The 27,007-nt window shown below is 39.3% G+C and overlaps 2 protein-coding genes across 2 annotated transcripts; both read right to left on the reverse strand.

Annotated features, from left to right (window-relative positions):
• Positions 1–321: 321 nt before the first annotated feature.
• prkaa1 (protein kinase, AMP-activated, alpha 1 catalytic subunit) lies at positions 322–10,085 on the reverse strand. Its single transcript, XM_083894323.1, has 9 exons — positions 9,922–10,085; positions 8,058–8,199; positions 5,833–5,926; positions 5,443–5,587; positions 4,720–4,807; positions 4,412–4,636; positions 3,757–4,273; positions 3,548–3,674; positions 322–2,905 (listed from the first exon to the last, which is right to left on the reverse strand). Exons 1-9 carry the CDS (start codon positions 10,016–10,018, stop codon positions 2,622–2,624), a joined length of 1,719 nt encoding a protein of 572 aa, XP_083750449.1. The 5' UTR covers positions 10,019–10,085; the 3' UTR covers positions 322–2,621.
• A 3,540-nt stretch (positions 10,086–13,625) lies between these two features.
• aif1l (allograft inflammatory factor 1-like) lies at positions 13,626–26,481 on the reverse strand. Its single transcript, XM_083901441.1, has 6 exons — positions 26,366–26,481; positions 26,127–26,188; positions 22,721–22,787; positions 19,305–19,346; positions 17,714–17,876; positions 13,626–15,124 (listed from the first exon to the last, which is right to left on the reverse strand). Exons 1-6 carry the CDS (start codon positions 26,388–26,390, stop codon positions 15,037–15,039), a joined length of 447 nt encoding a protein of 148 aa, XP_083757567.1. The 5' UTR covers positions 26,391–26,481; the 3' UTR covers positions 13,626–15,036.
• Positions 26,482–27,007: the final 526 nt, after the last annotated feature.

Consider the following 27,007-nt stretch of genomic DNA (forward strand, 5'->3'; position numbering starts at 1 on the left):
GTTAAAGACATGCACTATAATAAAACTGTTCCCCATTAATCTGGTTAATACAGACATATTTTGTTGCAGTTTGACATTGTAAATAGACACTTAAAGCCATAATTATGCCATGTTAGTTTATCTAATGTTGCACAACTATTTTATGTTTGAGTTATTTCTAATAAATCAATCCCAATTGTCTAATAAGTCTGCGAAAATACAAGAACCAGTGAAAATCAATTGCAACAGAATAGTGTGCGGTTTAGCAGTTTATTAGGCAGTTGTGTATACAAATGATTCAAACACTGTCCATTCAGATTTACACTTCAATCTGGTGGGGTCCCTTTACACGCCACAGAAAAATAGAACATTTTAAGCTGTAGACAAACTGTGAATTCAACTGCTTACAGTCTGTAAGGTAAGTATTCCATGAGCTGTCAAAAAAGGTCACAGCTTCACACATTCATCTTTCCCACAAAACCAATCATGTAAAGACATGATAACAGTTCTGTCACCAGGACTTGCAACTGCCCATCCAAACTAAAACAGTTCAGTTATATTTTTCCCGTGACCATAGTGCATTGCCCTACCATGACCACTACAAGTCATACTCTCTAGTTTAAAGGTGAGACATAAAGGTCAAACATTAACTTGGATGTAAAAAATAACTTTGCTGGACAAGAAGACAAAATAATACAATTTTATCCATTTTTGTTTTTATCGACTTAGTACATCTGTGAAATGAAATATAAAAACGGTTTATGTAAATTAGATATTAACTTTTTTAATGCTGAGGTAATGTTGAGAACATGCAAACTTCTTTTTGATACCCAGTTTTTAATTTACCAAGGACGATAATTTAAATCTAGTTATCTAGTGCCATTATTTAAAATTGAACACCAAAACCTTTTGCAGTTAAGAGTACTGTTATTTTAACCCAAAATGTCAACATCTATTAATATTTTTGTTTTTTTGCACTAATAGTATTGTTGGATTAGCAATGAAGATGGTATTATTTGTAGACTAAAACCATAAACTGCGAACAGGTTCCACAAATTCCGATGAGCACTATATTGCAACTTTAACCCACATAAAACAAACATTAATGATAATGGTAAGGGAGCGAAACTGACACCACTTAAATCTTTAAGACTTTGGACCAGAAATACAGGGAAACAAGATATTTATGATTATATGAGATTGTAAGCAACAGATTCTGTTGGACATTTTACTTATAACTAAATTGACCACGAGACAACGTTGTTCCAGTTGGCCAAAAAAACTGCAACCTACCCAGCAAGAGTTAATAATTACAGTCTCAAATGTCTGTTTTAGGTTTAAATATATGCCAACCTTATTTCCAAGGTTAACTTGCAAGTGAATGTGTGGGCATTCAAAATGGAAAAATATCCCCAAAAAATACAATATTCCAATTTTGGATGAAACTGTCCATGCATTGCATGTAATTGTTGCGACGTATTTTCAAATTGAGCCCTGAGGCCTATACACTTGTGGATTGGCATTTAGGAATTAAAGGTAGGCAAAGGCATGTCACTCAGTAATCATTCACAAATCCTAATAATTAACTTAAAAAAAGATACATAAAAAGTCTACATTGAAATCATCATTGTAATATGTCGCGCAACGTGATATTTCTAGATTTTGACTGTCATGGCAAAATATATCTTAAATGGTAAAAGCAGGCTTTATTATATCAGGAAACAATCAAGTATCTGAGTGAATAAGTGTGATTGAAAGAAAAAATAACTGTGATAGATTTAAAAAAAACCAAGACAGTAAAAAAAAAAAAAGATATATACTATCCAGCAATAGATCTTAACACAAGAAAGAAAAAAGGCCATTTCCAATAGAACCAACACTCTTCCTACTGATAAATATATTTACGTCTTTAGATAAAAAATGTCAGGGGCTGATAATTTTCAAGCAAATTTTTACATCATGGACAATACGGTGACAATTTAGTATCAGATTCACAGAAAAGAAAACCAAACATGATCTGATGAAGCATTCTTTTAATCCCCGACAGACGACTGAAACACAGGGATCACTGCACTTCTTATAGTCCAATGAACGATGGGCATGTCAACCCTAGTTATAGCCAGCGCAGCACCTGGATACATCCATGCTACTTCTCTGATCCCTACTGAGAGAAAAACAAGAGCAGCAGGAATTTAAAGAACCTTGTGCAAAACTGCTTCCTGCATCAGCCAGCTCCTCAACCCTTAATGTGAGGCTTCTTTCTATGCAGGTAAAAAACTTGGTCTAGTTCTCTGTACTGAAATGCTCACTGTCTACAGTACAGAAAATTCAGTGTAATCACTTGCTCATGTGTGTTGGTGGGATGTGGAAATCTACTATTAAACTGATCAGGAAATTGTATAACCCACGTGTTGCTCTGTCCTAGCTATTACGTAGCTTGTCATTCATCTTTTCCAATAACCCCTTACATCCCCTGTCAGCTCAGTATACATCCCTTCAGGTTAGGGATCACCAATCTGCATCAGTGCCATGGAACTATCACTTCATTCTCAGCTGGGACGAACTGAGCCATGAGTCGGTTGCATGCTTATTGCTATAAAGACACTCAGAGAGGATAAAAGGCTAGCGATTGTTTTTGCAAGTTATCGTGCAAGTAGTTTAATAAGATTTGCGCACATCTCAAAGAACTCGATGGTGTGGCTTCCCGGTCGAGGGACAGTGGCACTGTCACCCCCTCCGGTTGAGTCGATAGACGAGGTTAGCGATGACGCTAAGGAGCCTTCTCCTGCCTTTGTCGGGTGCACAATACTAGGTGTCGGTGGAGTGTCCCCACCATCTACATCACTTTTAACAGTGGTGCGGTAATTGCCCACGGAACCAGAGCGGTGAGGGGTAGCAGTTCCAGATTTTGTCTCCAACATGTCATCTGAAAAACACAAGAGAAACAATGTTTTCTACAAAATTTCCAAACAAAGAAAACCTCTTATAAGCATAAAAATATTGCAGCCCGACACTGAGTTTCTAAATTTGTATGCAACTACCACGTAAACTGTATTAGGTTTTATTTTAAGTGATAATTATTAATATCATGAATATTCTTAAATTGAATTTAGTAAATGACAAATATGTCAATTTAAGAATCAGCCTGACATTGTTTTGTATTTCTACATTAAATGACTTTGCTATAAGCCGCTCCTTTTATGGAGCATTCCTGAGCTTTATTAAAAGGCACATAACAACACCCTTATCTCATATTTTCCTTTGAGGTACCTACACAGACATGCAAAAAGCCTCAGCATTCAAAACTGAGTCAATCATTTATGAAGTCTGCACTGGCACAATTTACTACAGGACAGAATCCAGGAAAGCACCACCTCCATACAAGGAGACGAACTTAAAGCAGAATATCTTGTCAATATTAACAGGATTTTAAACTGTGTCTCTATATACGAGGACAGATGAACTCCTCAGCTGCTTTTCAAAGCAGATGTTTATAACCCGTCTGTTTACGAAGCACATTACAGAAAACGAAATCAATACGTTTTAATATCATAGAAGTGAAGCTTACCGTCTATGCTACGGAAGTCAAGGAGGTAGGTTCTGCTGTCCACCTGGTAGAGTTGAAGGCTCATCTTGGTTTGCATCCCAGTTACAGGATTCTTCCTTTTCACACGTAAATAATATGGATTCACTACCTAAAAAAATGAAGGAAGAAACTATGATGGCTACACATTATATAAAGCCCACTTTATTACGTCTTCTTGTCTTCTTTCTTACCTTCCACTCGTAATCCAGCTGTTTCATGGCCCGGCACACTTCTGACATGATATCATTGGGTCTACTCTGACTGCGGATACCCAGGTGCCATTTTGCCCTCCTGACACCCTGGTGCTTGGACTTCTGGGGGTTTAATTCGTCAAGCGTGTGCCGAGGCCTGGGTGGAGTCTCCATCACAAGGAATGGTACCCGCTCGGGGTGAGGCTTCAGAACACTGGCCACAGCCGCACCGGATGAGGTCAGCTGGTCGTCCAGAAAAGAGTCGGGGGGGCTGGATGCCAGGTAGAAATCCTTGGCTTCACTCATAATGCGGCGATTGTCAATGATGAGGTGATAGGCGACGGCCAGTGGATCTTGATGGTTGTGACTGTATAGGCAGCTCAGGACCTCCTCCTCAGTGCACTCAAACTTATCACATACCTCCTTCAGTGCCTCGTCGTCAATCATGTTGTTGCTGTAAGAGGGGTCTTCGGGGAACAGGTACTTTGGAAGGTCCTCTTTAAACCAGTCATCCTCTCTGTTGGAAGAGGAGATGTTATAATGTAACATAGTAGCTGAACATCGCTCATCTTTAAAGATAAACTATTCCTTAACTAACCTGGACAAATAAAAAGACAGGTTAGCTATGATATTGTGGTTTTCGACTGGATCTCACCTGATTTCTTTGATGGTTGCTCTTTTCATGGGGTCCACCTGCAGCATGTGTTTAAGGAGGCTTATTACTGCAGGGTTCAGATACTGTGGGGTGAAGAAGATACCATCACAGATCTTCTTAAAGAGTGTTGGCACATGGTCGTCATCAAAGGGAAGTGTCCCACACAACAAGGCATAGAGAATGACACCACTGCTCCAGATATCCACCTCTGGACCAGCATATAACCTGAGGATGAAAAGCTTTTTTTTACTAGATCAGTTATTTTAATAGCATTTACTTGTATTATAAAAACACAGTAAAAACATTACCTTCCTGAGATGACTTCTGGAGCAGCATAGTTTGGAGAACCGCAGCTTGTTCGCAGGAACTCTCCGTCTGACATCATGTTTGATAAACCTGCACGGCATTTTAAACAATTACAGCATGCACATGTACTTCAAAGGCCTGCTGAAGGATTTACTATGAGCATTACTTCAACTGTGGGATTTTTTTTTTTTAATTTCACTTGCTATGATCTCCTCTCACAAGAAAAGAAAGAACACTGCTCTGACAAAGTATGAATAACTCAATAAATCCAAAATATTCCGTCATCTTCAAATCAATTTGGAAGCATTTCAGTTTTGTATTAAGTTTCCATGACTCCTCTCAAGTGAATCCATGAGTAGGATAATAAGGTCTGCACAATTAATCATATAAACTTGTGTTTCAAAGTAACTTAATGAGTTTTCTTCAAGAAAGAAAGAAAAAAGTGTGTTTGCATGTAGTCTGTCAATTATACAGACGAATAAAGTGAAGAAAGATCACATGAGAGTTCATACACTCCACTTAGTATATTAAATTAAAACTTGATTAAAAAAAAAACCCATCTTGATAGTAACCCTAATCCTTTGAGGGCTGCAGAGAGATGCTGCCAATTCCAGCTGGCATAATGTGAGAGGCACGGTTCACTCACTGTGGACAGGTCAGCAGCACATATCCATTCACACTGGCATGCATGTGCAAAATGTCAGGACTCTTTGCGGCTTACTTACCAAAGTCTGCGATCTTGGCATTCATGTGTGCATCAAGTAGCACATTTTCAGGCTTGAGGTCTCGGTGCACCACCATGTGCCTATGGCAGTAATCTACCGCTGAAATAATCTGCTGGAAGAGCCGACGACTCTCCTTTTCATCCAACTGTCGAAACACAAAGTACATATTAGGTGTGTGACTGTCTCTGCGATTCAGCACTTTGCAGATGACTAAGCAGCACTTGCTTTGAGATCTTTTCCCAGCAGTTCAAACAGTCTGGTGATAAAACCAAACATATCATACATTTCTATCTACTGCTCCCCCACTAAGTATAAAACATTAATGTGACTAGATGGAAAGGCTGAAAAAGGGAGGGACATAATTAAACCAGACGAGACATTTTGTATTACCTTTCCATTTTTGCAGATGTAGTCAAAGAGCTCTCCTCCCGAGACATATTCCATCACCATGAAGATATCGGTAGGGGTGCTAATAACTTGATACCTGCAGTATTCAGCACAAAATGTGAAATTACAGGGGGGTCATCAAGTAGCTGATATTAAACAATATGATCATGAACGGGTATTAGCAATAATTCATTGCACCAACCGGTACAGTGCAGTTCAGCTCGACACAGTGTTGTGTGAGCCAGAAACGATTTGACAATTTTGATGTAAGTGTGTCACCTATGTAAATAATGTGGCCTCATACCAGCATAACACAATGTAGCGCTCCATTAAATTCATAAAGAAGAACACTACATTGTAATCAAAGGGCAACAATGGAGGACATCCACCATATCCCATGTTCTTTCTTTTTGGTATGTGGCTGTTTATCACAAGAAGAAGTCGGGCTCTGTTTGAGAGAAGGCTGCAGGTTGCACAGAAACACAGGAATCTTCCCTACTGTTGCATGTAAGTGTTGATTCTTTGTTGACAAATCAACTGCAGTGTGTCTAGCCACCCCATAGGACCAGGGAAACCTTGTTGGGTTGATGGATGGGATGGGTGCGCAAAGTACTGTGATACAGTTTACACACCTGTCGTTCATTTCATTATCTCATTAATACTTCAATTTCTTGCAAAAATGTTGCCTCCCATAAACAAATCCTGAAACACAGAAGCTGGAAAAGAACTCACAACCCTTCGATACGGGAAGCTCAACCATTCATTATTATTGGCTCAAAACAACCCTTGCTTTGTTTGTTTTCATAGTTTCCTCAGGTTTGTGGAATCTGTAAATGAAACTGTGTTATGAACAAAGCAATGAAACATGGACCACAGGAATAATATTTGGCACAAAATTGAGAGCTAACCCTCGTGAATGTTTTTTTTTTTACTAAATTACACAAACTATGCCTTGTTGATTAATGTCTAACCTTTGAGTCCTAGGCTTTGTGAGCAATTCTTCTATCCACAATGTCATCCATCATGCCTACATCTATTTACACTACAGTGGATGTGTGGCTGAACTTGAACATAAGCCACATCTCTCTTCATGATTGTTATTTTCAACATCAAACAGCCGAATAAGCTATACAACACAACAGCTGAAATTCCGTTCGGCTTTGCAGAAACTGCACTGCAACTCTACCCTCTTTCGGAAGCAGAAAAAAAACAAAAGCACAGCAATGACAATATGAAAATGCTAAAATACTGGACAGATATGTTGTCTGTTTTATCAATGCTTCTAAGTGCATCTAAATATCTAAATAAGTAGTACCGTGTGTTTTAGCGGATATGACCGATAGCGACAAACTGTTCTTCAAATATCCCGTAAACCAGATTAAGCAGTAACACAACAGCATGAGTAACACGTAGTATTATTCACATTTCACTCTAACACAGCAGTTAATAACCCTGTCCAAGATGGCTTTTCTATCCCTCTTTCACTCACATAAACACACCGACACAAAAGTACTTGAAATGTTCTGCATGCATGACACAGAGCTGGTATTTGAAACAATTAACCACCCCTGCTGGTCAGTTTCACGACCCCCCTAATCATGGTTTTGCAACCTTCGGGCAGTCACATAGCAGGCAGGAAGTGCTACTGCAATTTTCTAATGATATTTTTAGACGGACAACAAAGTTATAAACACAGCAATTTTACGATATCAGATGGAGTATTTTTTTTTCATGCTAGTGCGGGTCGACTATAAATGTTCTATGAGCGCACCTGTGCAGTAAAACAATTGTGATGATGTACTGAGCTGGCCTCTAATGATTAGTGGTTCAGTCATTTCACATACTGTAAACAATGACTCATTTCAAGAATTACACCTAGTTATCTACCGGTGTGTTGATGTTTTCAGCAATGCTATAAACGACACGTGCATTTAGTCATTAATAAAATGTTGTAATTACTGAGCCCGACAGAAAAATATGTACCATCACACCCATGAAGCACTTTAGTATTGTGAAATGAAAGCCTAAAAGGGAGATCAACAAAACAGCCATTAATGCAGAATCGCTGGTGGACTGATGGGAGGGGAGACTGTCTCAGAAAGATATTGTCCAAAATGGGTGTATTCTAAAACACACCACTAAAGACCTTGAAATAGCACAGTGGGTGGCAGTGATATGGCAGTGGGGGGGATTACGGTGCAGCTTGCAGGATGCAATCGAAGACTTACAGTTTAATTATGTGAGGATGCCTGAAGAGCTTGAGGTTCTGGATCTCTCTGCGAATCTTTCCAACCACATCCAAACTGCGGATCTTCTGCCTGTTCAAGATCTTCACTGCCACTTGATGTTTGGTCAGCTCATGTTGGCCCACTGCATAATAAAATTAGAACAGAGCACATGAGTGAAACCATTTACAACCCGAGACACAACAAAGTTGGAAAAACACCATAACTGAAGACGATTAACGAGCTGAAATAATGCTTAACTGCATGAGGGAGGATATGCATATTTATTTTAAAAACAAAATAAATATATGTTTTAAACAGGAATAGACAGCTTGATAACTTGACGGCAGCAAAACAATCTGTACTTGTTACAGTCACATATCATCACCTCATAAACTTTATATTCGCTTGTTGACATAAAAACAAAAGACACATAACGCTCTGTAGAAATGACTGGATCTGTAGAGTTGAGTGACTGATATTGTTACAAGTAATGCCTCTTGCATACCGTAAGCCATTAGACGTGCTGCTGATACAAGTAGATTTATAATGGCATCTTAAAATGCTGTTAATAATTTGTGCGTTTGCAAAAGCTACAAATGCCTCAGCCAAACAATAACATATCTAATCTATGCATCTACAACATCATCCACCAAACCCAGGAATGTCAACTCAATCCAATAAATAATCAAGAAAGCGTACTTCATTTTTGACATAGTTTAAGCGGGGGATTCCAAGATGTTGTTTTACATCTAAACCAATGATGCAAGTCGACTGACAATAATCGTCACTTGTGTTGATGCAACGCACAGCAGAACAAGACAGCTGGGACAAAGGTCAACAAACATAACCCAAACACAGACTAGGCATCGAAAGATAAACAATAACATCTGAGTGGATGGTGGCACAAGAAGACACTTGTTGAAGTCAATAAACATGAGTTGCAGATCTACCAGTTGTGCTGGCAGTAAACTACTGACCAAGTTTCCATGAATTACAGCCTCAAAATGATTGTCTAGTGTATTTTATCTGTCCAATAACACTAGAAACATAAGTGAGATGGATGACTCGCTGGAAACTGGCTAGACACAACACCCCTTGGAAGAGTCATAAACTTGTCTGTTTATGGACTTTATCATATTACTGTACATTTAAAAATATGACAAAAATGATAAGTGAAACAGAAGGCAACCTGTGGTCGAAGTGTTTGTGGTTTTGCTACAATCTAAGTAAATACATATAGACGTCCTAACAGACAAAACAGGTATTTTATTGGTGATTCAAAGCAAAGCTATTTATTGAGTCGCTAACAGTGCCGCCCCCTAGGCTGACAACACTGGGCGGAGATTCGGCTAGGTTTGATTGACTGCCTCTCTACACACTTAATAGCTGTAAGATGGCAATTATAACTTCTAAGGAGGGGAATTACGACAAAATATTATCTCCGACGTATACAGCAGTGCACCCTTTTACTGAGTTACGATATAGAAAAGAGACAGACCCGAGTGTCAACACAGCTGCATCAGGTTTACTTCCCTGTGTCCGTCATGACAAGCGACTTGTGGCTCCACAGCTAGCTCACAAGCGCAATCGTCGCTAACTTGGAGAAAAAATGCTAAATAAAGGCTGGTGCTTTACGACGAGTACTACGAGTCAGTCGGTGACTATTGCAGCGCCGTGCTGAAACCGTCATGTCAGTCAAAAACAAATTCAGGCGTGACTAGCGGGACAACAAGTGTGCAAACCTCCCGAGCGCTGCGACAAGTTAGCGTCGATAGCATGCTAATTTAGCAGCTAGGCTAGCAGTTCCAACCGCCACCTTCTTTCTACAGGCTAGATACACAAACGCCTCGGCAGCCAGACATACCTTTGACCTTTCCAAACGTCCCTACTCCGAGCGTGTCACCGAGAATGTAATGTCCAATTTTAACTCTTCCTTCGTGTTTCGTTTTTTCCGACGCCATCTTCCCGCAGTGGCCTTACAGCTATGTTAAGCGAACTGCGGGCAGGGATGGACTAAACTCGGGGGTGAGCGTCTGTACTTCGGCGGCTCATCTGCGTGCGGCGGCGGCGGCGAGTGGGAGGCGCCCCGGCTCCAGTGCGATTCGTCAATGGCGTAAACGACGTAGTATGTTGCTTTCAGGTGCTGTCAGTAAACTCCTAAATCCGGTCATGTTCATACTTATTCACAAAACGTATTTACAATTTAAAAGATGTGTTCTCGTTTTGAAATCGAGACTGCGGAGTTAATGTAAAAATGGGGATCTCTGGAACACACTGATTTGGATTGGAATAATTGATTTTGGTCAGGGAATGAGTTGTGTGGATACTTGAATGTCTCAGTAGGACGTAAACACCACGCAACAAATAAAGAGTATGAGGTTAGTTGTCCAATCTGATTCAACTCTGCTTTTATGCAAAACAATATTTTTTATGACTGTATATTCAATAGTGTTTTTAATAAAACAATAATAAAAAAGATATATTAAATTCATAAACAATTTATTTATGAGTAGTAATAGTTAATTTATCAATGTCATATTTTGGCTTTCTGCCATTCTACTGTCTAAATTCTTACATTTATATCTTGTGGAGACATACAGTACATTCCAGACTGTGTGGACAGCCAACATAATCTCCCAAATTTGTGAAATGTGTCTAGTGTTTGAAATCAGAGCAAAGGTTTTAAGGTCAAAAGCAACAGCAGCCAGAGCTCAATTTGAAACCTCAGTGATAGTTTTTTTTGACACTGAACAGTCGATCGAAGCATAATCTCATGACCTGAGTGGCTCCAACTCCTTATTGACACTTGAGTGAATAAGGACAAAGGTGTGAAGAGCTTCTCAGTGACAGTAACAGATGACTACACGAGTGACTACACTGTGACGAATGCTGCTGAGCATTCTCAAAGCACTGTCTAACTCTAACACCTCTCAGCATTCGGCGGCGGAAATCCTCGACAGCTTTTTTTTTGCAAACACACAAAATATAACTCAAAGTACAGGCTGAACAAACACATTCACTCAGTCAATGAGTGATGATGAAAGCAAAAAAAGAGGCCCCAGCCAATAGTTGCCATGACTCCCATTAGAGGTCGTATAGGAATTAACGTTTTGTTCCAAAGGTCCTTGTCATTGTATACGCGTGTGTATTTGCTGTGTTAAAAGGACGGTGGACATTTTATACACAGTTTCCTCATTAATAACTGGGGATTCTTAATTTGCTCTTATTTGTCAGTAGATGTGTATCTGTCCTATCTGTAAGTACATTTCTTTGTCATGGACACACAACTCAACAACAGTAGAGGTGTCAACCAAGGATGTCTCAGCGGTGACATCTTGTGGGTCTTTCTGGTGACTTCCTGTAAAGTATGGTTACGGATGTCTGTTCAGTTCATAAACAAATTAGTCACTTGATTCCAAAATAATGAACCCATTAAATGGCTATGGGTTATAAAGGTCAATTGTAGTGCAATTATTCAAAGTGCAATAAGCCGTTAAAATAACTGAAGCAGCCTACACCATTCATAGTATGTCAGAGTGGTGGTACCACCAAAATACGGATATTTTGATACTGAATATTGATTCTTGCGTGTTAATGCATGGGCGACATGTATTTGGTCAGTGAGTAAAAGGCTTGATGCAACAACTTCGACCAAAAAAGTATTATTTCAAATCTTGTATTGTGAGGAAATGTTTCTATTAGACCAATAAATAAAGAGGTGGCAGAACATTTCCCCACAATACTGCGCAATAATGTCTTTCATGCAACTTCCTGTCCCCTTCATGGCAGCATCTCCCAAAATCTATTATTTAGTTTGTGATGGAGAACATCATTACTATAGAAGATAAATGAGCCACTCAATATAAATGTGTTATTGAAACTGATGATGAAGAATCTATTTCAGGTCAGAGATCTCTACTTCACTGAGAAGCCAAACTTTCTTGTCTCACTCATGCAGTAACTTTGAATGTCCAGCAGATGGAAGCGTCAGTGCAACAGGAAGACGGTGCTTTACAGCGTCACACACACTCTATTATTTCTTTGTCAGCCTCTGGTAGCAGTTGAATAAAATCTTGACCTTGATGCAGCGACTAAAAAAAAAAAAAAAAATCCATCAAGATAAATCACAAAGTCATGAGGAGAACACACTGTGCTTGACTGAAAAAACACATGCAAACTCATGATAGAAAGAAAAAACGATGGGGTAAAAAGCCAGAGAACAGCTGCACTACATCGAATAATATCGACGTACTCTTTCAAAACGCCTGATATGCAACTAGATGAGATACAGTGTGCAAAACTAATGTTTTTATGTTGCTACGTATGAGTAATACGGCAGTATGTGTCTTTATAATACCTGGACACTGTGATCATCATTTATACTATAGAGATACTTATTGTACTTATTGGCACAGTCGAGTTGGAGAAGTTGTTTACACTCGCAGCTATTTACTTTCTTCATGAGCAAAATATTGCTCAAGCGGATGTATGCATACAGCTTAGGGGTAAAACAATTCGATTACTGAATTAGGTTTTTTAAAGAATTAAAACAAGTTCTTAAAGGTGAAGTAATTTGTTTATAGTGCCATCTAGAGGAGAGGCTGAAATTTATAACAAAGAACTACTGCTCTGCTCACCCCCTCCCTTCCCTGAGCGCTACGGTGTCCTCAGCTGGTCAAATGTCGTCCTCGTTGTCTTTCTCCGTGTCAGCAGATGCGGTTCGTGAGGCGAGGGAGAGGGCGAGTTACCGCGGCCGTAGCAGACGAAGCGGAGCGAGTGGAGGCGGGACTTCCGCTACAAGTAAAGAGACGCTTGATTTGTTCTCTCGCGTTTGTCCTTACAGGCTCCGGTAGAAACATGGCGTCTCGCTGCTAACAGTGGTTATGCAAACCGCGGCCCGCGACCATGTTATTTTACATGACTTTTTGAAACACTAGGAAAATGAAACAAAAACTATTATACAGCGACTAGACAATGCAGGAGAACATAATATGTATAAAAAAAGTATAAATACTACACATTGTCCCTTTAAGTGTGAATATTTCCTGGTTTCTTTGCTCCAGACAACACAAGACATTTGACATATTCATTTCCAGGTTTGGGAAACACTGATCAAAATTTGTCAAGATTTTATGGATCAAACTATTACACAATCGAGAAAACAATCGACAGATGAATCGATTATGGAAATAATCCCTAATACAGCTCCACATACATCATAGACTTAAAAACATAATAAACCAGACTGAAATTGAGCACCTATACTATAGCAGCTACAACCAAATATTGTCTCGCACCATCCTTTGTGTGCGAAAGAACTGGAAGATAATGGCGTAAAAAGTAAGTCAGAGTTGCTCAACTGCAAGCTTAGCTTGGTACTGTATATGCCTCTTAATTAAAACAAGAAACTACAGTACATGACCTTACCCTCAATGCGTTCACTTGAACAACATATTCCATTAATGCAATAAACGATTCAAAACGTTAACACGCCAGTGTCACAAGAATGTTTAATTCCTTTGGTGTCTGCAAACACTGTTGCACCTCAACAACACTAAAAGGTGTAAATCTACCCAAGAGACCCGAAAACAAAAATACTTAAAAAAAACATGTTATGGGTGTGTTAAAAACTACTACAAGTCGCAAAGTCACAGTAAATAGTGCGAGTTACAGGAAACATGTTAAACTGGAGATAACAAACACCGAGGCACAAATTATAGAACTCACAGAAAAACGATCCCACTTTGACAGAAAGAGATGGCTGGCTGATGTAAGACGTGGGAGATGTACTAATAAAAACACACACCATCACAAAAAAAACTAAATTACAGCATATGAATCGCAACACAAACATAACATAGACAAAGTGAAGTGAAATCAGCCAATAAGCAGGTTAAATGATGCAGTGACATAAAAAAAAGACAAGGTTTGGGGGGAAAAAAACCACATAAACACCATTACATTATAACTCAACAAATCACATTAAAATCGTCTCCTCAAATACCAAAGAACGTTATTTCATGGTTTTTCTGGATATAGTAAGCCAAGAAGACTGCATGAAGTTTTTCAATCTGCAGAATCTGCATGTTGAGGCACTTGGAAAGAATATGATTGTACTGTGTGTGGTTTTATTATGTACATGTGTTCCGCTCATGTGCCTGAAAAAAAAACAAAAAACATCACACACTCCTTCCAAATTGAACATGTGCTTAACCTAACAGATCTACAACAAGCGAGTCGACTTTCCCGTACTTCAAGCCACATAGGACGAAAACCTCAACATCGTTATCTATCCACCCATGCACACGGATGTTCAACGTGCATCTGTAGAAAAGAGAAAAGTGTTTTTCATATCATAAGGTGGCCTGGTTACTGATTACAGATCGGTATTTTGGCTCCAAACGGCCAATGACTCAGAGGAAATGGGTTTGGTCTGTAATCTCTGGAACCTGATCTAAAGCAAGACTAACGCTGACTAAGATTAGCCTGGCAGGAATTCATTCAAAACCACTAAGGACAGTGCAAAAATGTGTTGGAAGAACTACTTCTTTTCCTTGTGCTGCTCCAAAAGTGTCTTCTCAAAAGTGGAACAAAGAAACAAAGAGTGGGGAGAAAAAAATGTACGAGTCTTCCCTTAAAATATATAAATGAAACACTCTACAAAACTTAATTTATCAAGCAGATTACATGTACAACTATCAATGCTACAGTTTAATCAAGGGGGGCAAAAAAATTATGAATAATCATATATTCACAGTTGATCATTTAGTGAGTCGTGGTCCCAGTCTCCTAAATAGCAAACACCTTTTCACACAGCATATATTCACAAAATAACCTCACATCCTCCATCACTGGTCCCACACTAATACAAACACTGCACATGTTGTTGTTGTTTGCTTTTTAAGAAAACAGTTGAGTTCCAAGCATTCACTGATGGTCCCTCAGCTCCACGAGCAGTTCCCGAGGTCAACATCTGCGCTTAAGGCAGACTCGCAATGTCCCGTTTTGGAGGAGGTCCTTCTGGTTTGCAGGTGGAGCCATTGGCTTTGTCTTCAAAAACCAAGATTCTGCAGAGAGGAGAAAAAACAGGAATATATAATAATCTAATGATACACGATGTGTACGATTAATTTGGCTCCATGAGAATATGTTCATAGTACAGCAAGTCTGTTTTTATTGATGAAAAAAAATCTGATAGATTAAATTATTGTGTTTTTTATGCATTTTAAAATAAATGTAATAAAAATAATGACATTAACATGTATTTACTGTATGTACATCCAGATTTTATGTTTGTTCTTGCATTACTGTCACTTTTTAGTCATTTGGACCTCAAGTCTGGCAATAAACTGAAGTGAACTAGTGATTGATTATCCTGGGAATTCACCCCAACAGCTTTGGTTTAACAGACAGCGGTGAAGACAGAGGACATTTGTGTGACAATTTCAGAACAATGGATGGAGACGTGACAAAAAAGAAACGCAAATGCATTTTAAAAGACAAAATGTTGGACTAGAGCAGGAGAGTGCAAGCAATAAAAGCAGGATGTGTGAGTGGAGAGGGATAATCTGATCCTGGTGGATACACAGAGAGAGAGAGAGAGAGAGAGAGAGCTACAGTTACTGTCTGCTATGAACTACAGCTGAACAGCTCAGTGAAAGGAATGAAAGGAAACCACAAAGGAATAGTGAGGGGAATCGTGATTTACTCTGTACACATTAGGGTGAGGGATCTGACAGGAGCTATTCAGAGTGGATGCCTGTCTTTAATTTCCTTTTTTGGAAAAGTCAGCAAAGCTCCACTAAGCCCATAAGGAGCAATGATCCCAGCGTGGCAACTCAAACTCTGCCACGGCAACTGCTCTCTTCACACTGCTGAGACCTTCTCTGCTCAGTCAGGTCAACACTGACACTTATCAATCAACTACTGCAGCATGACAGATTAATCTAATCAAATAAATGTCTTGTTTCTCTAAGTGGATAACTTGAGAAATGTGAATCAAACGATTTGAAATCAGTTCCCTGGTGTCCTAATGAACATGTCGGGGACATGCTTTGGTCAAAATACCACGAGGATGAAGCACCACAGCAGTTCAATCAACCTGCCAAAACAGCCCTGATCAGAACGCTCTGTATAGTAGTATCTCTTGAGGTCCACCTTCAAAAAAAGTAAAACTAAACTTAAGGAACAAGAAATGACATCAGCCACAGAGTCTACTGGGATCTAGCAGCAGTTAGCATTTGGAAAAGTGATCATTTTCAGGCTCTAGCAGGCACATTGCCGTCATATATAACATGTCTTCACTGGACAGACAAATCCTCTGAGGCTGGAAGTTTGTGTAGGACTCTGTGCTGCACTGTGGAGCCAAGAATAGAACTTTTTGTGGACTTCCGGTTTTCGGACGCCGTTGCCCTCGCCAGCACTCTCGTGTGTTTTACGGACAAAGCGGAGCTCTGCGAGACAACATTTTCAGGAATTTAGCGTCTTGTGACGTCCAAAAGAGCACGGAAGTCAACATCGCGTGTTTCATCTCCTGTACTTAGACTGAGGAGGACCACAAAAACATGAGTGAGTTGTTATTCCACCAAAAAACCAATTCTAAAGCTGTTTTACTCTCCACTCCAACTAAACAGCGGAGCATACCATTATCAGAGCATAGGGGGCAGTAGACTGCAAGTTGTGTCAATGTCACACCTTTTGTAGGAAGATAAACACTTTGACCATTAGAACAAAGAAAATTGGTTACTGCTTCCTATATTGTGACATTCAAGTGATCAGTTTAGGTTCAGGACCATAAAATTACACCCTACTGAAGACATTTGTAATTAAATAATTACGTTAATTATGTTCTAGCATAGCACTGTCCTGCATCCTGAAAATAATTATAATAAATATTATAGATATATAGACTGCCATGGTTAGTGATAAAGAATACTACCAAGTGTATTACCAAGTCAAACAGGGACAGAATGAGACATCTGAAAATACCAGTTGTCAGATTACAACACTTTCGAGAAATGGTGGAGGGCAAAGGTGGAAGAGTTATGTATTTTCTGTGCTTGTTGTTTTTATGGGATTATGAGATTTATCAACTGAATTGTCTAGCCAGCTTAATCCAGCAGATCTGAAAAACAGCAGCCAATACACTCTGGCTCCTGCAGTCTGACCCAGAGTGAGACTGGTTTAAAAGACTTACTGACTACACGAACCCTTTTCAAAATGACATGTCGTCTTATTCACTGAAAAGACATGATCGATACTACACAATAAATTAGGGTTTTCAATAAATAATCTGATGTTTTTAGGCGTTTTTTTTTTGTTAGCCTTATGTGACTGACGTTGGTCATTCAGGCTATAATCAGTTACCTAAGGACATTATCCAAGCTAAGGATGAGGAGCCTATGGATAAGCCATATAGATGGATTTAGTTGCCATGGTGATTAGCCACAAAAGCGTCATGTGGGTGGTGACATCATAGTGAGTCTTCCCAACCCCCTGCTGGTGGATGAAACAATTGGCTGACAACAGTTGCTTCATGTCCTCTCTCTCTCTCTCTGCACTTGTGAACCCACAGCGATTTAGCCGACCGTTTAAAGACACGACTGACACGATGTAAATACATGTCCTTCTAAAAACCTGCACAGACGTGTACTTACAGTTTGAGCACGGCTGAACGCTTGCCCAGCATCATCTTGACAAAGTCCCTGTAGTTGATAGTGTTGCTGCTGCCGCCAGTCACCTCCACGATCATTTTTTTCAACTCCAAATGGGTCTTGGGAACCCCCAGCTTCTCCATCATCCTCTTCAGACCCATTAGTTCTGAGACACATTTCAGAAGACCATCAGACCAACATGAATCATTTTTATATACTATCAATATGTTATTGTTATTTGTATTTTTTTCAAAATGAAGGCATTGAAAAGGTAACCAGAACATCGTCTAAATGCTTAATTCTATGAATAATGAAACACCACAAATTTAGTGCATAATCTCCTCAGCAAACACAGTCGTACTCAACCCTTGAAAGGAACGTTTCCTGTGCCTCTAATCTGAAAATGACATCAGGGTTATCTCATCTTGGGCATGAACCCTAATTTGTCAGATTTGAATGATGGCGGCATTTAGGCAGGGGACAGGAAAGCTCTAATAAAAGTTGCATTATGGGAAACGTTGGATTTTGGAGAATGACTCATACTCGTCAGGATTAAAGGCCATGGGAATATTTCTGTATCTGCTGGATACATTTGGACCATTGTTCTTTTAATGTCACTTTTATGCAACAATAAACCATTGAAGAACTAGCAAGAAAGGTCTTTAGTAAACGTAAATCTGAGATAATTGACCCTTGCTTTTCTAGTTTTTGACTAAATCACCCTTGAAGGCCCACAGAGTAAGACTCTAGATAGCGCATCAGGTAACTATAGCCTTCCCATACCAGAAACGATGTTTTTACTCTTTAATTCGATAGCGAATTTCAGCATCAAACCTGCAGACACACCCTTAGGATGGTTTGTCCATTACAGCTGCTCTAGAAACATGGCAGTACATGATGGCAATCTCCAAAGTGTACAAACAAAAGGCTTATTTTGAGCCTTTTTTAAATGTTAAAACAATTATACACTCATGCTAACATGAGTAGTATTCAATTTCTGTCAAAAATTGGTGTCATAAGATGTCACACAATGGACCTTTAATTAATAAAATGTGCTATATCAGTCAATATGTACGTCATAGGGGTGGGGGGGGGGGTATCGATTGATGCGTCTGTCCACTAGATGGTGCCAAATGCTCACACTAACTAGAGCTGTTGCGAGAGTACGTTGCAATATATGAAAACGTGATTTTGCAAATACGGAGTATATCGGAATATAGTGATCGTATTGTGATCTCTCAGTACATCATGTAGGCAACATGGTTAGCTAAACAAATGGCTTAAACTTTTTAAATTGTATTTGTAGTTTCTGTCAGGGCCTGCAGACATAAGCCATATCTCCTGTCTGACTCTTGCACTTCACCTCACATCTGCTCAAGAGCTAAAAGCCTTTCAGACCAGGGCTCAGTATTTGTCTCACTTTACATGCAGGACACAGGCGCGACACATGAACCCTGTGCTCACACTGCTCAGACAATACACCACACAGTATTAATTACTGTTCCCACATGTCAACACAGCACACAAGTCAGCTGACAGTTGTTATCTGGGGTGCAGTTGTTGTTGTTTTTGTATCAGTGTGGCTTTTACTCACCAATGTCTCCTTGGTCATTCAAGTCAAACTCAGCATATCTATCTGGAAAACAAACACACACAGGAGGTGATTATTAACTCTGTGGTTCATGTTCATCATTTTGCACACACAAAACACCAACATCTAGTATAACATTTGCCGTAACACCAGCCCTCAGCCGGCCTCATGTCAGCAAAATGTTAAAACACACTGTCCACTGATCTTACTGACTCAATGCTGACAGCTGCACTAGCATAAGGGGAAAAGAGACTAGCAGATGATAATGACAGGTGTGTTTTGTGTGGTGTGTGCTGTTGGTGGAATGAAGGGAAAGAACAGCTGAGAGGAGCTCAAAGGAAAGAGAGAAATGAAAAGTGAGGGTCAGAAAGTTAAATGAGAATTTACAGAGCTGAAGAAGAAAAACAAAGCTGAAAAATGCTCAAACCAGTGATGCTTATTCAAACACACTAAGTTAATCAAGCTAGTGCAAGTAATTAGAAAGCTTTACACCAGTCATTTACTGTACAAGTGCTTATGTCTGGCACCTGTTGTTATGATTAATGAAGCGTTTTGTCATCACATTTGCAGAGAACATGCAGATTGTCATTTATAATTAGAGTTTGAGTAGTTATAGATTTTGAGAAATGGACATATTTGCTTTCTTGTCAAGAGTTAAGTGATGATCGATAACGCTCTTGTGTTCATGCAGTAATTATACAGTGGGAGCAGTGGAAAATCGTTAGCCTGCTCAAAAGTGAGAGGTATATTGATCTTTAACTCTAATTTTTGAAAACGCAAATAAGTATACAGTCATTGTTGACCCTACATTCAATTTGAGGGCATTTCATATCATATTTAACTCCTGAACCAATGTCCAATTATAAAGCTTCCCTTTATGTACATATATACACATACATGTGTATATATGTACATAAAGGGAAGCTTTATAATTGGACATGTGGTATACATATATACAAATAGATATACAAATATATATAAATATATATACACATATATATATATATACATACATATATACACATATACACATAAAAGTGTACAAAGAGTCCAAAAGGTTACTTGTGGTGTCCTGTTTGATCAGCGTTGTTTAAAATCACAGGAAGGGCAGAAGCAGACATTTTCCTGCTTCTCTGAAATCTCTTTATTCTTTTCAGATCACTTTAGTCAGATTACGTTCACTATTTCTGTCCCACAATGGCAGTTCTGTGTGTGTGTGTGTGTGTGTGTTGGAAGCAGAAAGAGAGGGAACTGTGGAAGCTGTGAGCGCCCATGGGGAGGAGGACAGGACAATGCTGACAGTGTTCATAAACTCAGAGTGGGTCTCCACATACACACACACACACTGAGCAGCTCTTGAGTGGGCCACTTGTAAAAGTGCAGCCTGTTGCTCATCTGCAGCCACAGAAGAGGTCTCAACAAAACAAAACTCAAGCTTTTCGTCTTTCCTCCTGACCCACAATCCATGACCAACTGAAGATGACAGTGCCATCAACTTATAAAACATCAGCCATTTCTTGCTGATCCAGGTCAAGAGTGTAGACAAAGGGAAGTGGACTTTGTAAGTGTGTCCATCACATTGAAAACATTGTCAAATATCTGTCTTTAAGTTCATAGTAATACTTTCAACTAAACTCGAGCAATATGAATTGCCTATAACTGCATTCTTGAACATCACTTATACACCATTTATACACACATTTTACTAAAGAGGTCAGTGATTTGATCTGATCATGAGTTTGTCCATCCACCACTTTGGCAACAACACTATCTAACACGAACAAACTGATAATAGGTTAAATGGGGATCTCTTCTGCCACCTTGGCTAGAGATAAGATTAAAAATAAACAGACCATAAAGGCAGAAAAAAGCGTTGTAAGATAAAAGTCTTTCCTCTCGTCTTCCCTCAGCCCTGATGTAAACATCCGTTTTCTAAAAGCTGTGTAGTAATTAATAGGCTATAAAAGCACTTTGACGGAATGCAAACTCAAATCAGTATCATCTGCAAATGTTTTCAAAATCGAGTTGTTTGTCTGTACTGGACCAACTTGCACATACATTCTTCTCTACCTGGCACTGGAACATTTGCCTGTGATTAATTACAGCAACATGAATGAACAGTGTGATCCGTCAATAATCCACTGAATCAGAGCCGCCATTAATCAGCATAGTTATTATCAACGATTGAAACAGCCTAGCATCATTGCTCCTGCAACACTTTCACATCATATGGACTGGAAAATGAGAAAGAAGATTGGAAGAAACCCTTCACATTAGGATCTACTTTCAGTTTGAAAACAACACTAATACAATATTTTCAGCTCATTATACAGACATAGAGATGTTGAATATACTGAGAAGTGATTCTAATATATTCTACATTTAGCACCAATAGACTAAACGACTCAGTTGAACATAACAGCACAGCAAACTGGAGTACAATACAATAAAACGTCCATAAATCTCAAAAACATTTGCAGCAAGAACCAAACTCTTAGCAACAAAACTGCTATTGTTTTTTTGTTTTTTTGACTGCATTGTTTCCTGCTCTGCATATTGTGTCAATATTCTGCAAAGGTCACATTACTCAACAAAAAAACTGTTTCTTGTGTGGAAGCTTATTTTTCTTCCAAGTAAGTAGGGACAACCCTTTCCAGCATCTGTGATAGTTTGCCCGTTTAATACATTCACAATAGTCTATAACACAGGAAATTACAAGTAACATGTATATATATTCATTGCTTTGATTACTGTATGCGTTACATATGATTTCTGGGTCACTGGGACAGAACGGAAACAGAAGGGAAAAGATAAATAAATAAAAAATATGAAATACTCCCAGGACTTGGGTGCTGGGTCCCCTTTTAGATTCATTACTGCTCCATTTCCTCCAGCGAGCTAAGACAGTAAGTAGGACAGCAGACAAAGCTCTCATTTTATGGCCCCTTTTAGAATAAACAGCCTTACGGTATTCTGAATGGAAAAATGCAGACATGGAGCTCACATTCACAGAAAAAGCAAACAAATCTAGTCTACATGCACCCAGGGATGAGGAGGAGTCATTTTTGTAAATGATGCAATTTCATTCCTGTAATAAGCTCCAGCAGTGTTTCGTCGTTTCCCAGGAGGTTTTAGTTTATCCTGCAAAGTTCTGAATATTGTAACAACAAGCTGAGAAACGCCCCAGCACATTCCTCCAAGGCCACTGAGAACTTGGCCTTGAAAAATCTCTTTGAAATCACAGCAAGCTGTCTTTCCCATAGAGAGCAGAAACGAAGTGCTGAAGTCTTGTGTGTTTGTGGACAGTCAGGAAACACACAAACACTGACGGTATGACAAAAGCCAGGAGAAAGGAACACACCCTTAAAAGACGACAACTAACAACAGATACTGACACAGGGAGGACAGGATTAACTCACTTTTGAGACTTTCCAATTTATCAGGCAGGTCCTCTTCATCCCTGTATTTCTGGTCTTCCATGTATTCCTGGGAAGCAGAGATGGGAGTGAAGGTGAATGTGACGAGATAAACAGGTTTTACAGGCTTTAGATGAAACCAAGACCCCTCTGATCCTGTTCAGACTCAGTATTAACATTCATCCTGAGTGATCAATCACATGCAGATTGTGCCAAGTACAAGTCTAATGCTCCAAATCAGTCCTGAACGCGCCCTCAGATCAGATTGCAAAAACATCCCCAAACAATCAGAAGTGGTTTAAGGACACATGTGGCCACAGTACTGTGTGTGCATGAACCCAACCAGGGATAGTTTGATAGTTTTTTTTAGAAAGGAATCATTGACACATGATTCCTTTTTCTAATGATCAAAATCTAATTTCATGTAACAGCAGTGCGAGTAGAGCTTTGATTCACTGGAGCTCCACACACTCAAACATCATTTTGCTCTCACAAACACACTTGAAGCCATTATGTCTTTAGATATAAGATGGGGAAGCCACATCCAATCATACTGTATATCAGAGGAGATGCTTCCAGGACACATTTTAATGCAAGGTGTGAGTCAGATCACTGAGGACGGATGTTAATACAAGGTGTGTGCAGTTGCATAATAGAATCAAAGATTAAAGAGGCCCACACACAAATGGGAACATCAAGGACCTTGAGCTGATTGTGTGTGTCCTGTCAAAAGTGTCAAACATGTACTTGAGAGCGATGACTCACAATCATAAGATACTCCTCCTGCGTGGACTGTCACTTCTTTTCACTGTGATCATTAAGTGGAGCACCTCGCAAAGGGCTGTGTAAAGGGAAAAAGGCCTACAGGGAGTTATTCTAATGAAAATTTAATGACGCAATCTGCCGTGTGGGATTTAGCTTTTGGTCTCCAGAAAACCGGAGCGTGAAGTCGTTCTCCATTGTGACCTCTGAATATCTGCCCCGAGCTCGTAATTAAGGGTGAAAAGGATAAGTGGCGTGTCCAGATGCGTCAGGGACACCTGACTCAGCCTGTGCTGAATCACTGCTACTGCGGCGTCCACACACGCACACACAGAAAAATGTCCTTTCTTAGTCACACTGTGTGTTTTACTAGGACTTTAAGATAGGAAGTCTTAGTCAGTATCGCGCAAAGACTACATTTCACAATACAGAGTCAGAGATCAGATACTGTTTATGCATAGCTGAAAAGTCAAAGTGCATGTCTACCTTAGGGGTTAAGCCTATGTTGCTGGACATTTTAAGACAAAGAACCATAGAAAATGTTCAGCTTTTTATGCTTCAAAGGGAATTAAAGATTCAAATAGTTGCATGTCCATTAACAATAAGGAGGTACTTTAAGGTCACAAGTGTAAAATCACAGAAATTGATAACATTCCTTTGTTTTTTTTCCCTTCTTTTCCACACATGAGACAAGGAAAGTATCAGGACATTTTACCTTCTGAGGCTCCTCTATGTTAAGAACTCAGAATCTAATCTTTGGCATTGAAGTAAAGATGTTGCTGAATTAACTACCAGGGCCATACACATGCCAGGATCTGAAGTCTAAATTGGTCCACTAATGAAAAAGTACCATGTTAAAGTGGATTTTAATCCCAGTACAGCTGTTTTAGTCTCTGTGGTGATCTGGGGGTCATTTATTCCACCCTCTTTTTAAAGCACAAATGAAGAACACCAAAACTACAACTACACAGGGAGGGAACAGGGAGCGTGAGCACAGAGATGTCACAGGTGCTCCCGGCTGCCCTCAAACTGTGACCTGGTTTTCATGCGGTTCACAGTAGGCAGCTGATGACAGGCGGTCAGAGGAGGTGAGGGAGGGAAAAAACAGCAATTAAACAGACGTCAGATTTATCTGTAGCAACCACTACAGTGTTATCTGACAAGAGGGGCCTGGTGGCAGACAAAGAGCTCATTGAGACACCTGTTTCCCAGGCAAGGGCAGATCACCAGCTACAGAAACACACACACACACTTGTTTTTAAAAGATAAAGTACACTTTAAAAGGCTCTCACGAATCATTTTGGAAAATGTGGCTTCCTGTTATAGCCTATTTTGATAAGCTGCAGGTGTCTATATTGGGGTGTGAGGTGCATGTCATCTATGTTTTCTTTCAACTTAGGATACATCGCTACTAGAACTGCATGATAAGGTAAATAAAAAATAAAAATAGGGATGGGACAATAGACCATTTATGAACAATGAAGCTGTAAATGACCCATCTGTGTGTAATTTTAATTCTCCTAATGTGTAACAAATATTGTTGTCCCCTAAAGAAGAAATACGTTATTTTTATTTACATGTTTACAGTCGGTGCACACTAGTGAAGCATGCAATATAGAGCTGCAACTAACGATTATTTTCATAATCGATTAATCTGTCGATTAACCGTTTAAAAAAAAAACGTTGATCAGTGTTTGTCAAACATGGAAACGACGATGTTCGTGAATGTCTTGTTTTGTCCACAGACCAAAATGATTCAGTTTTAATGATTTCTTTGTTATGTGGAGCAAAGAAACCAAGACAATATTCACATTTAAGAAGCTGAAATGATCAGAAATCTTGTTTTAATCATGAAAAAAGCTTCAAACCGATTATTGATTATGAAAATAGTTGGCGATTAATTTTCTACGATATCCGATGGCAGTGATTTTGACCAGTATCAACCGATACCGATTCTCATCCTTAAAAAAATTATATTTCACTGAGGATATGACACAACATTGGTAAGACTTTCATAATGTTTGCATCGTAGCCATCACTTCCATGATGTAATATGTCAAAATCAAAGTGTTTGAAGTCTTGGGAAAGCATATTTTCTCATCTAAAGAGTAAGCGATATGGGCTGGGATATTACACTTGGTCATATAGCAATCTTAATTATTTGGTGATTAATTCATCCTTCTTCACATCTTACTGATATCACCTTTAAGTGGGATATCTACCTATACTAATATATATATATATAATTATAATTATTCTTTTTTTAATAAATAAATAACTTTGCTGTTAGTAAGTAAATTGAGTTCATTCATTTTAACACCTAGCTTAAAACAGTGCTAATGTGACAGCATGCAGCCATTCAACAAGTATGTGTCACGACACAGCGGGAGGTGAAATCAATAAAATACATCAACAGCAGCGTCGCTATGTCCACCTACATTAGAATGGCGTGGTGCACTTAAGGATAACGTTATTCACAGCGTTATCAAAGCGTTCACATGAGACTGCTGAGTCCGTGAATGTGACGTTTAAAAACAAGGCCAATGCCAAGTCAAGTGTGTGTGTGTGCGTGTGAGCTAATTAAATTCAAATTCCCTGAGGTGCCGTTAGAGACACTGAAGGCGAATAAAGACAGCAGCACGCCTACCTTGTTAATTTCTTCCAATTTTTGCCGTTGCTGCTCCTTCAGCAGTCCAAAGGCTTTGCCCCCTGAAATAAAAGAAAAACAGTATTAGTATTAGCTAGTTGGTGAATATCGACACAGACTTAGCTTGAGTGCTGAAATAGCTGGTCGGCCTGCTGATGCTTCTATTGTACAGACTCTCAGCTTCAGTTAGCGATAGACACAAAACAGACACGGCAGTCCGCCGCCGAGTTCTTTATCACCTTGGACGTTATGACTGGAAGGCATCCCGGAATTTCTCTGTGGTGTTTAAATCCAGAAAATGAAAAAAATATCAGAGCCAGCAGGCTGCTGCAACTGTCCGCCGGGGCGATACTCCTGTTCTCTGTTGGCTCAGCAGCGGGCCACTCAGTAGCACTCAGCACCGGTGTCAAGACGGAGATCATTCACAGTGGAACATCCGGTCAATCCCTTCAAAATAAAGGTTCAAATTATTCGAGTAGGATGTAGCCTTTAAATACAGGTCAATTCAATTACTAGCTCCAAATACAAATAATAGAAAAGTAAAAACAATGCGTAAAAAAGACTTATATAATCATAAACAATTAGTGCAATTCCCAATATCTTGTATTTGTCAGATAGCTTGACCAAAGCAATGGACTTCTCAGAGAACAAAATATATGTATTGTAAGCACTACTGTGCCAAATGTATTCTTGAGCTTTTTTGCCTTGACACGTTGGCACCATGTACAATAAATATACATAACAAAATCGTCGTGTTTGTTTTTGTGGCAACATACAGTAGTATAAGCTCTTAATTTGAAATCTGAATCATCCACACTTCCGTATTGTTGCACGCACATGCTTCCCAACCACATGAATGATGCTATTGTAGTAAACTGGAA

This window comes from Microchirus variegatus (assembly GCF_963457635.1).
Source record: "Microchirus variegatus genome assembly, chromosome: 1".
In the NCBI taxonomy this organism is placed as follows: domain Eukaryota; kingdom Metazoa; phylum Chordata; class Actinopteri; order Pleuronectiformes; family Soleidae; genus Microchirus; species Microchirus variegatus.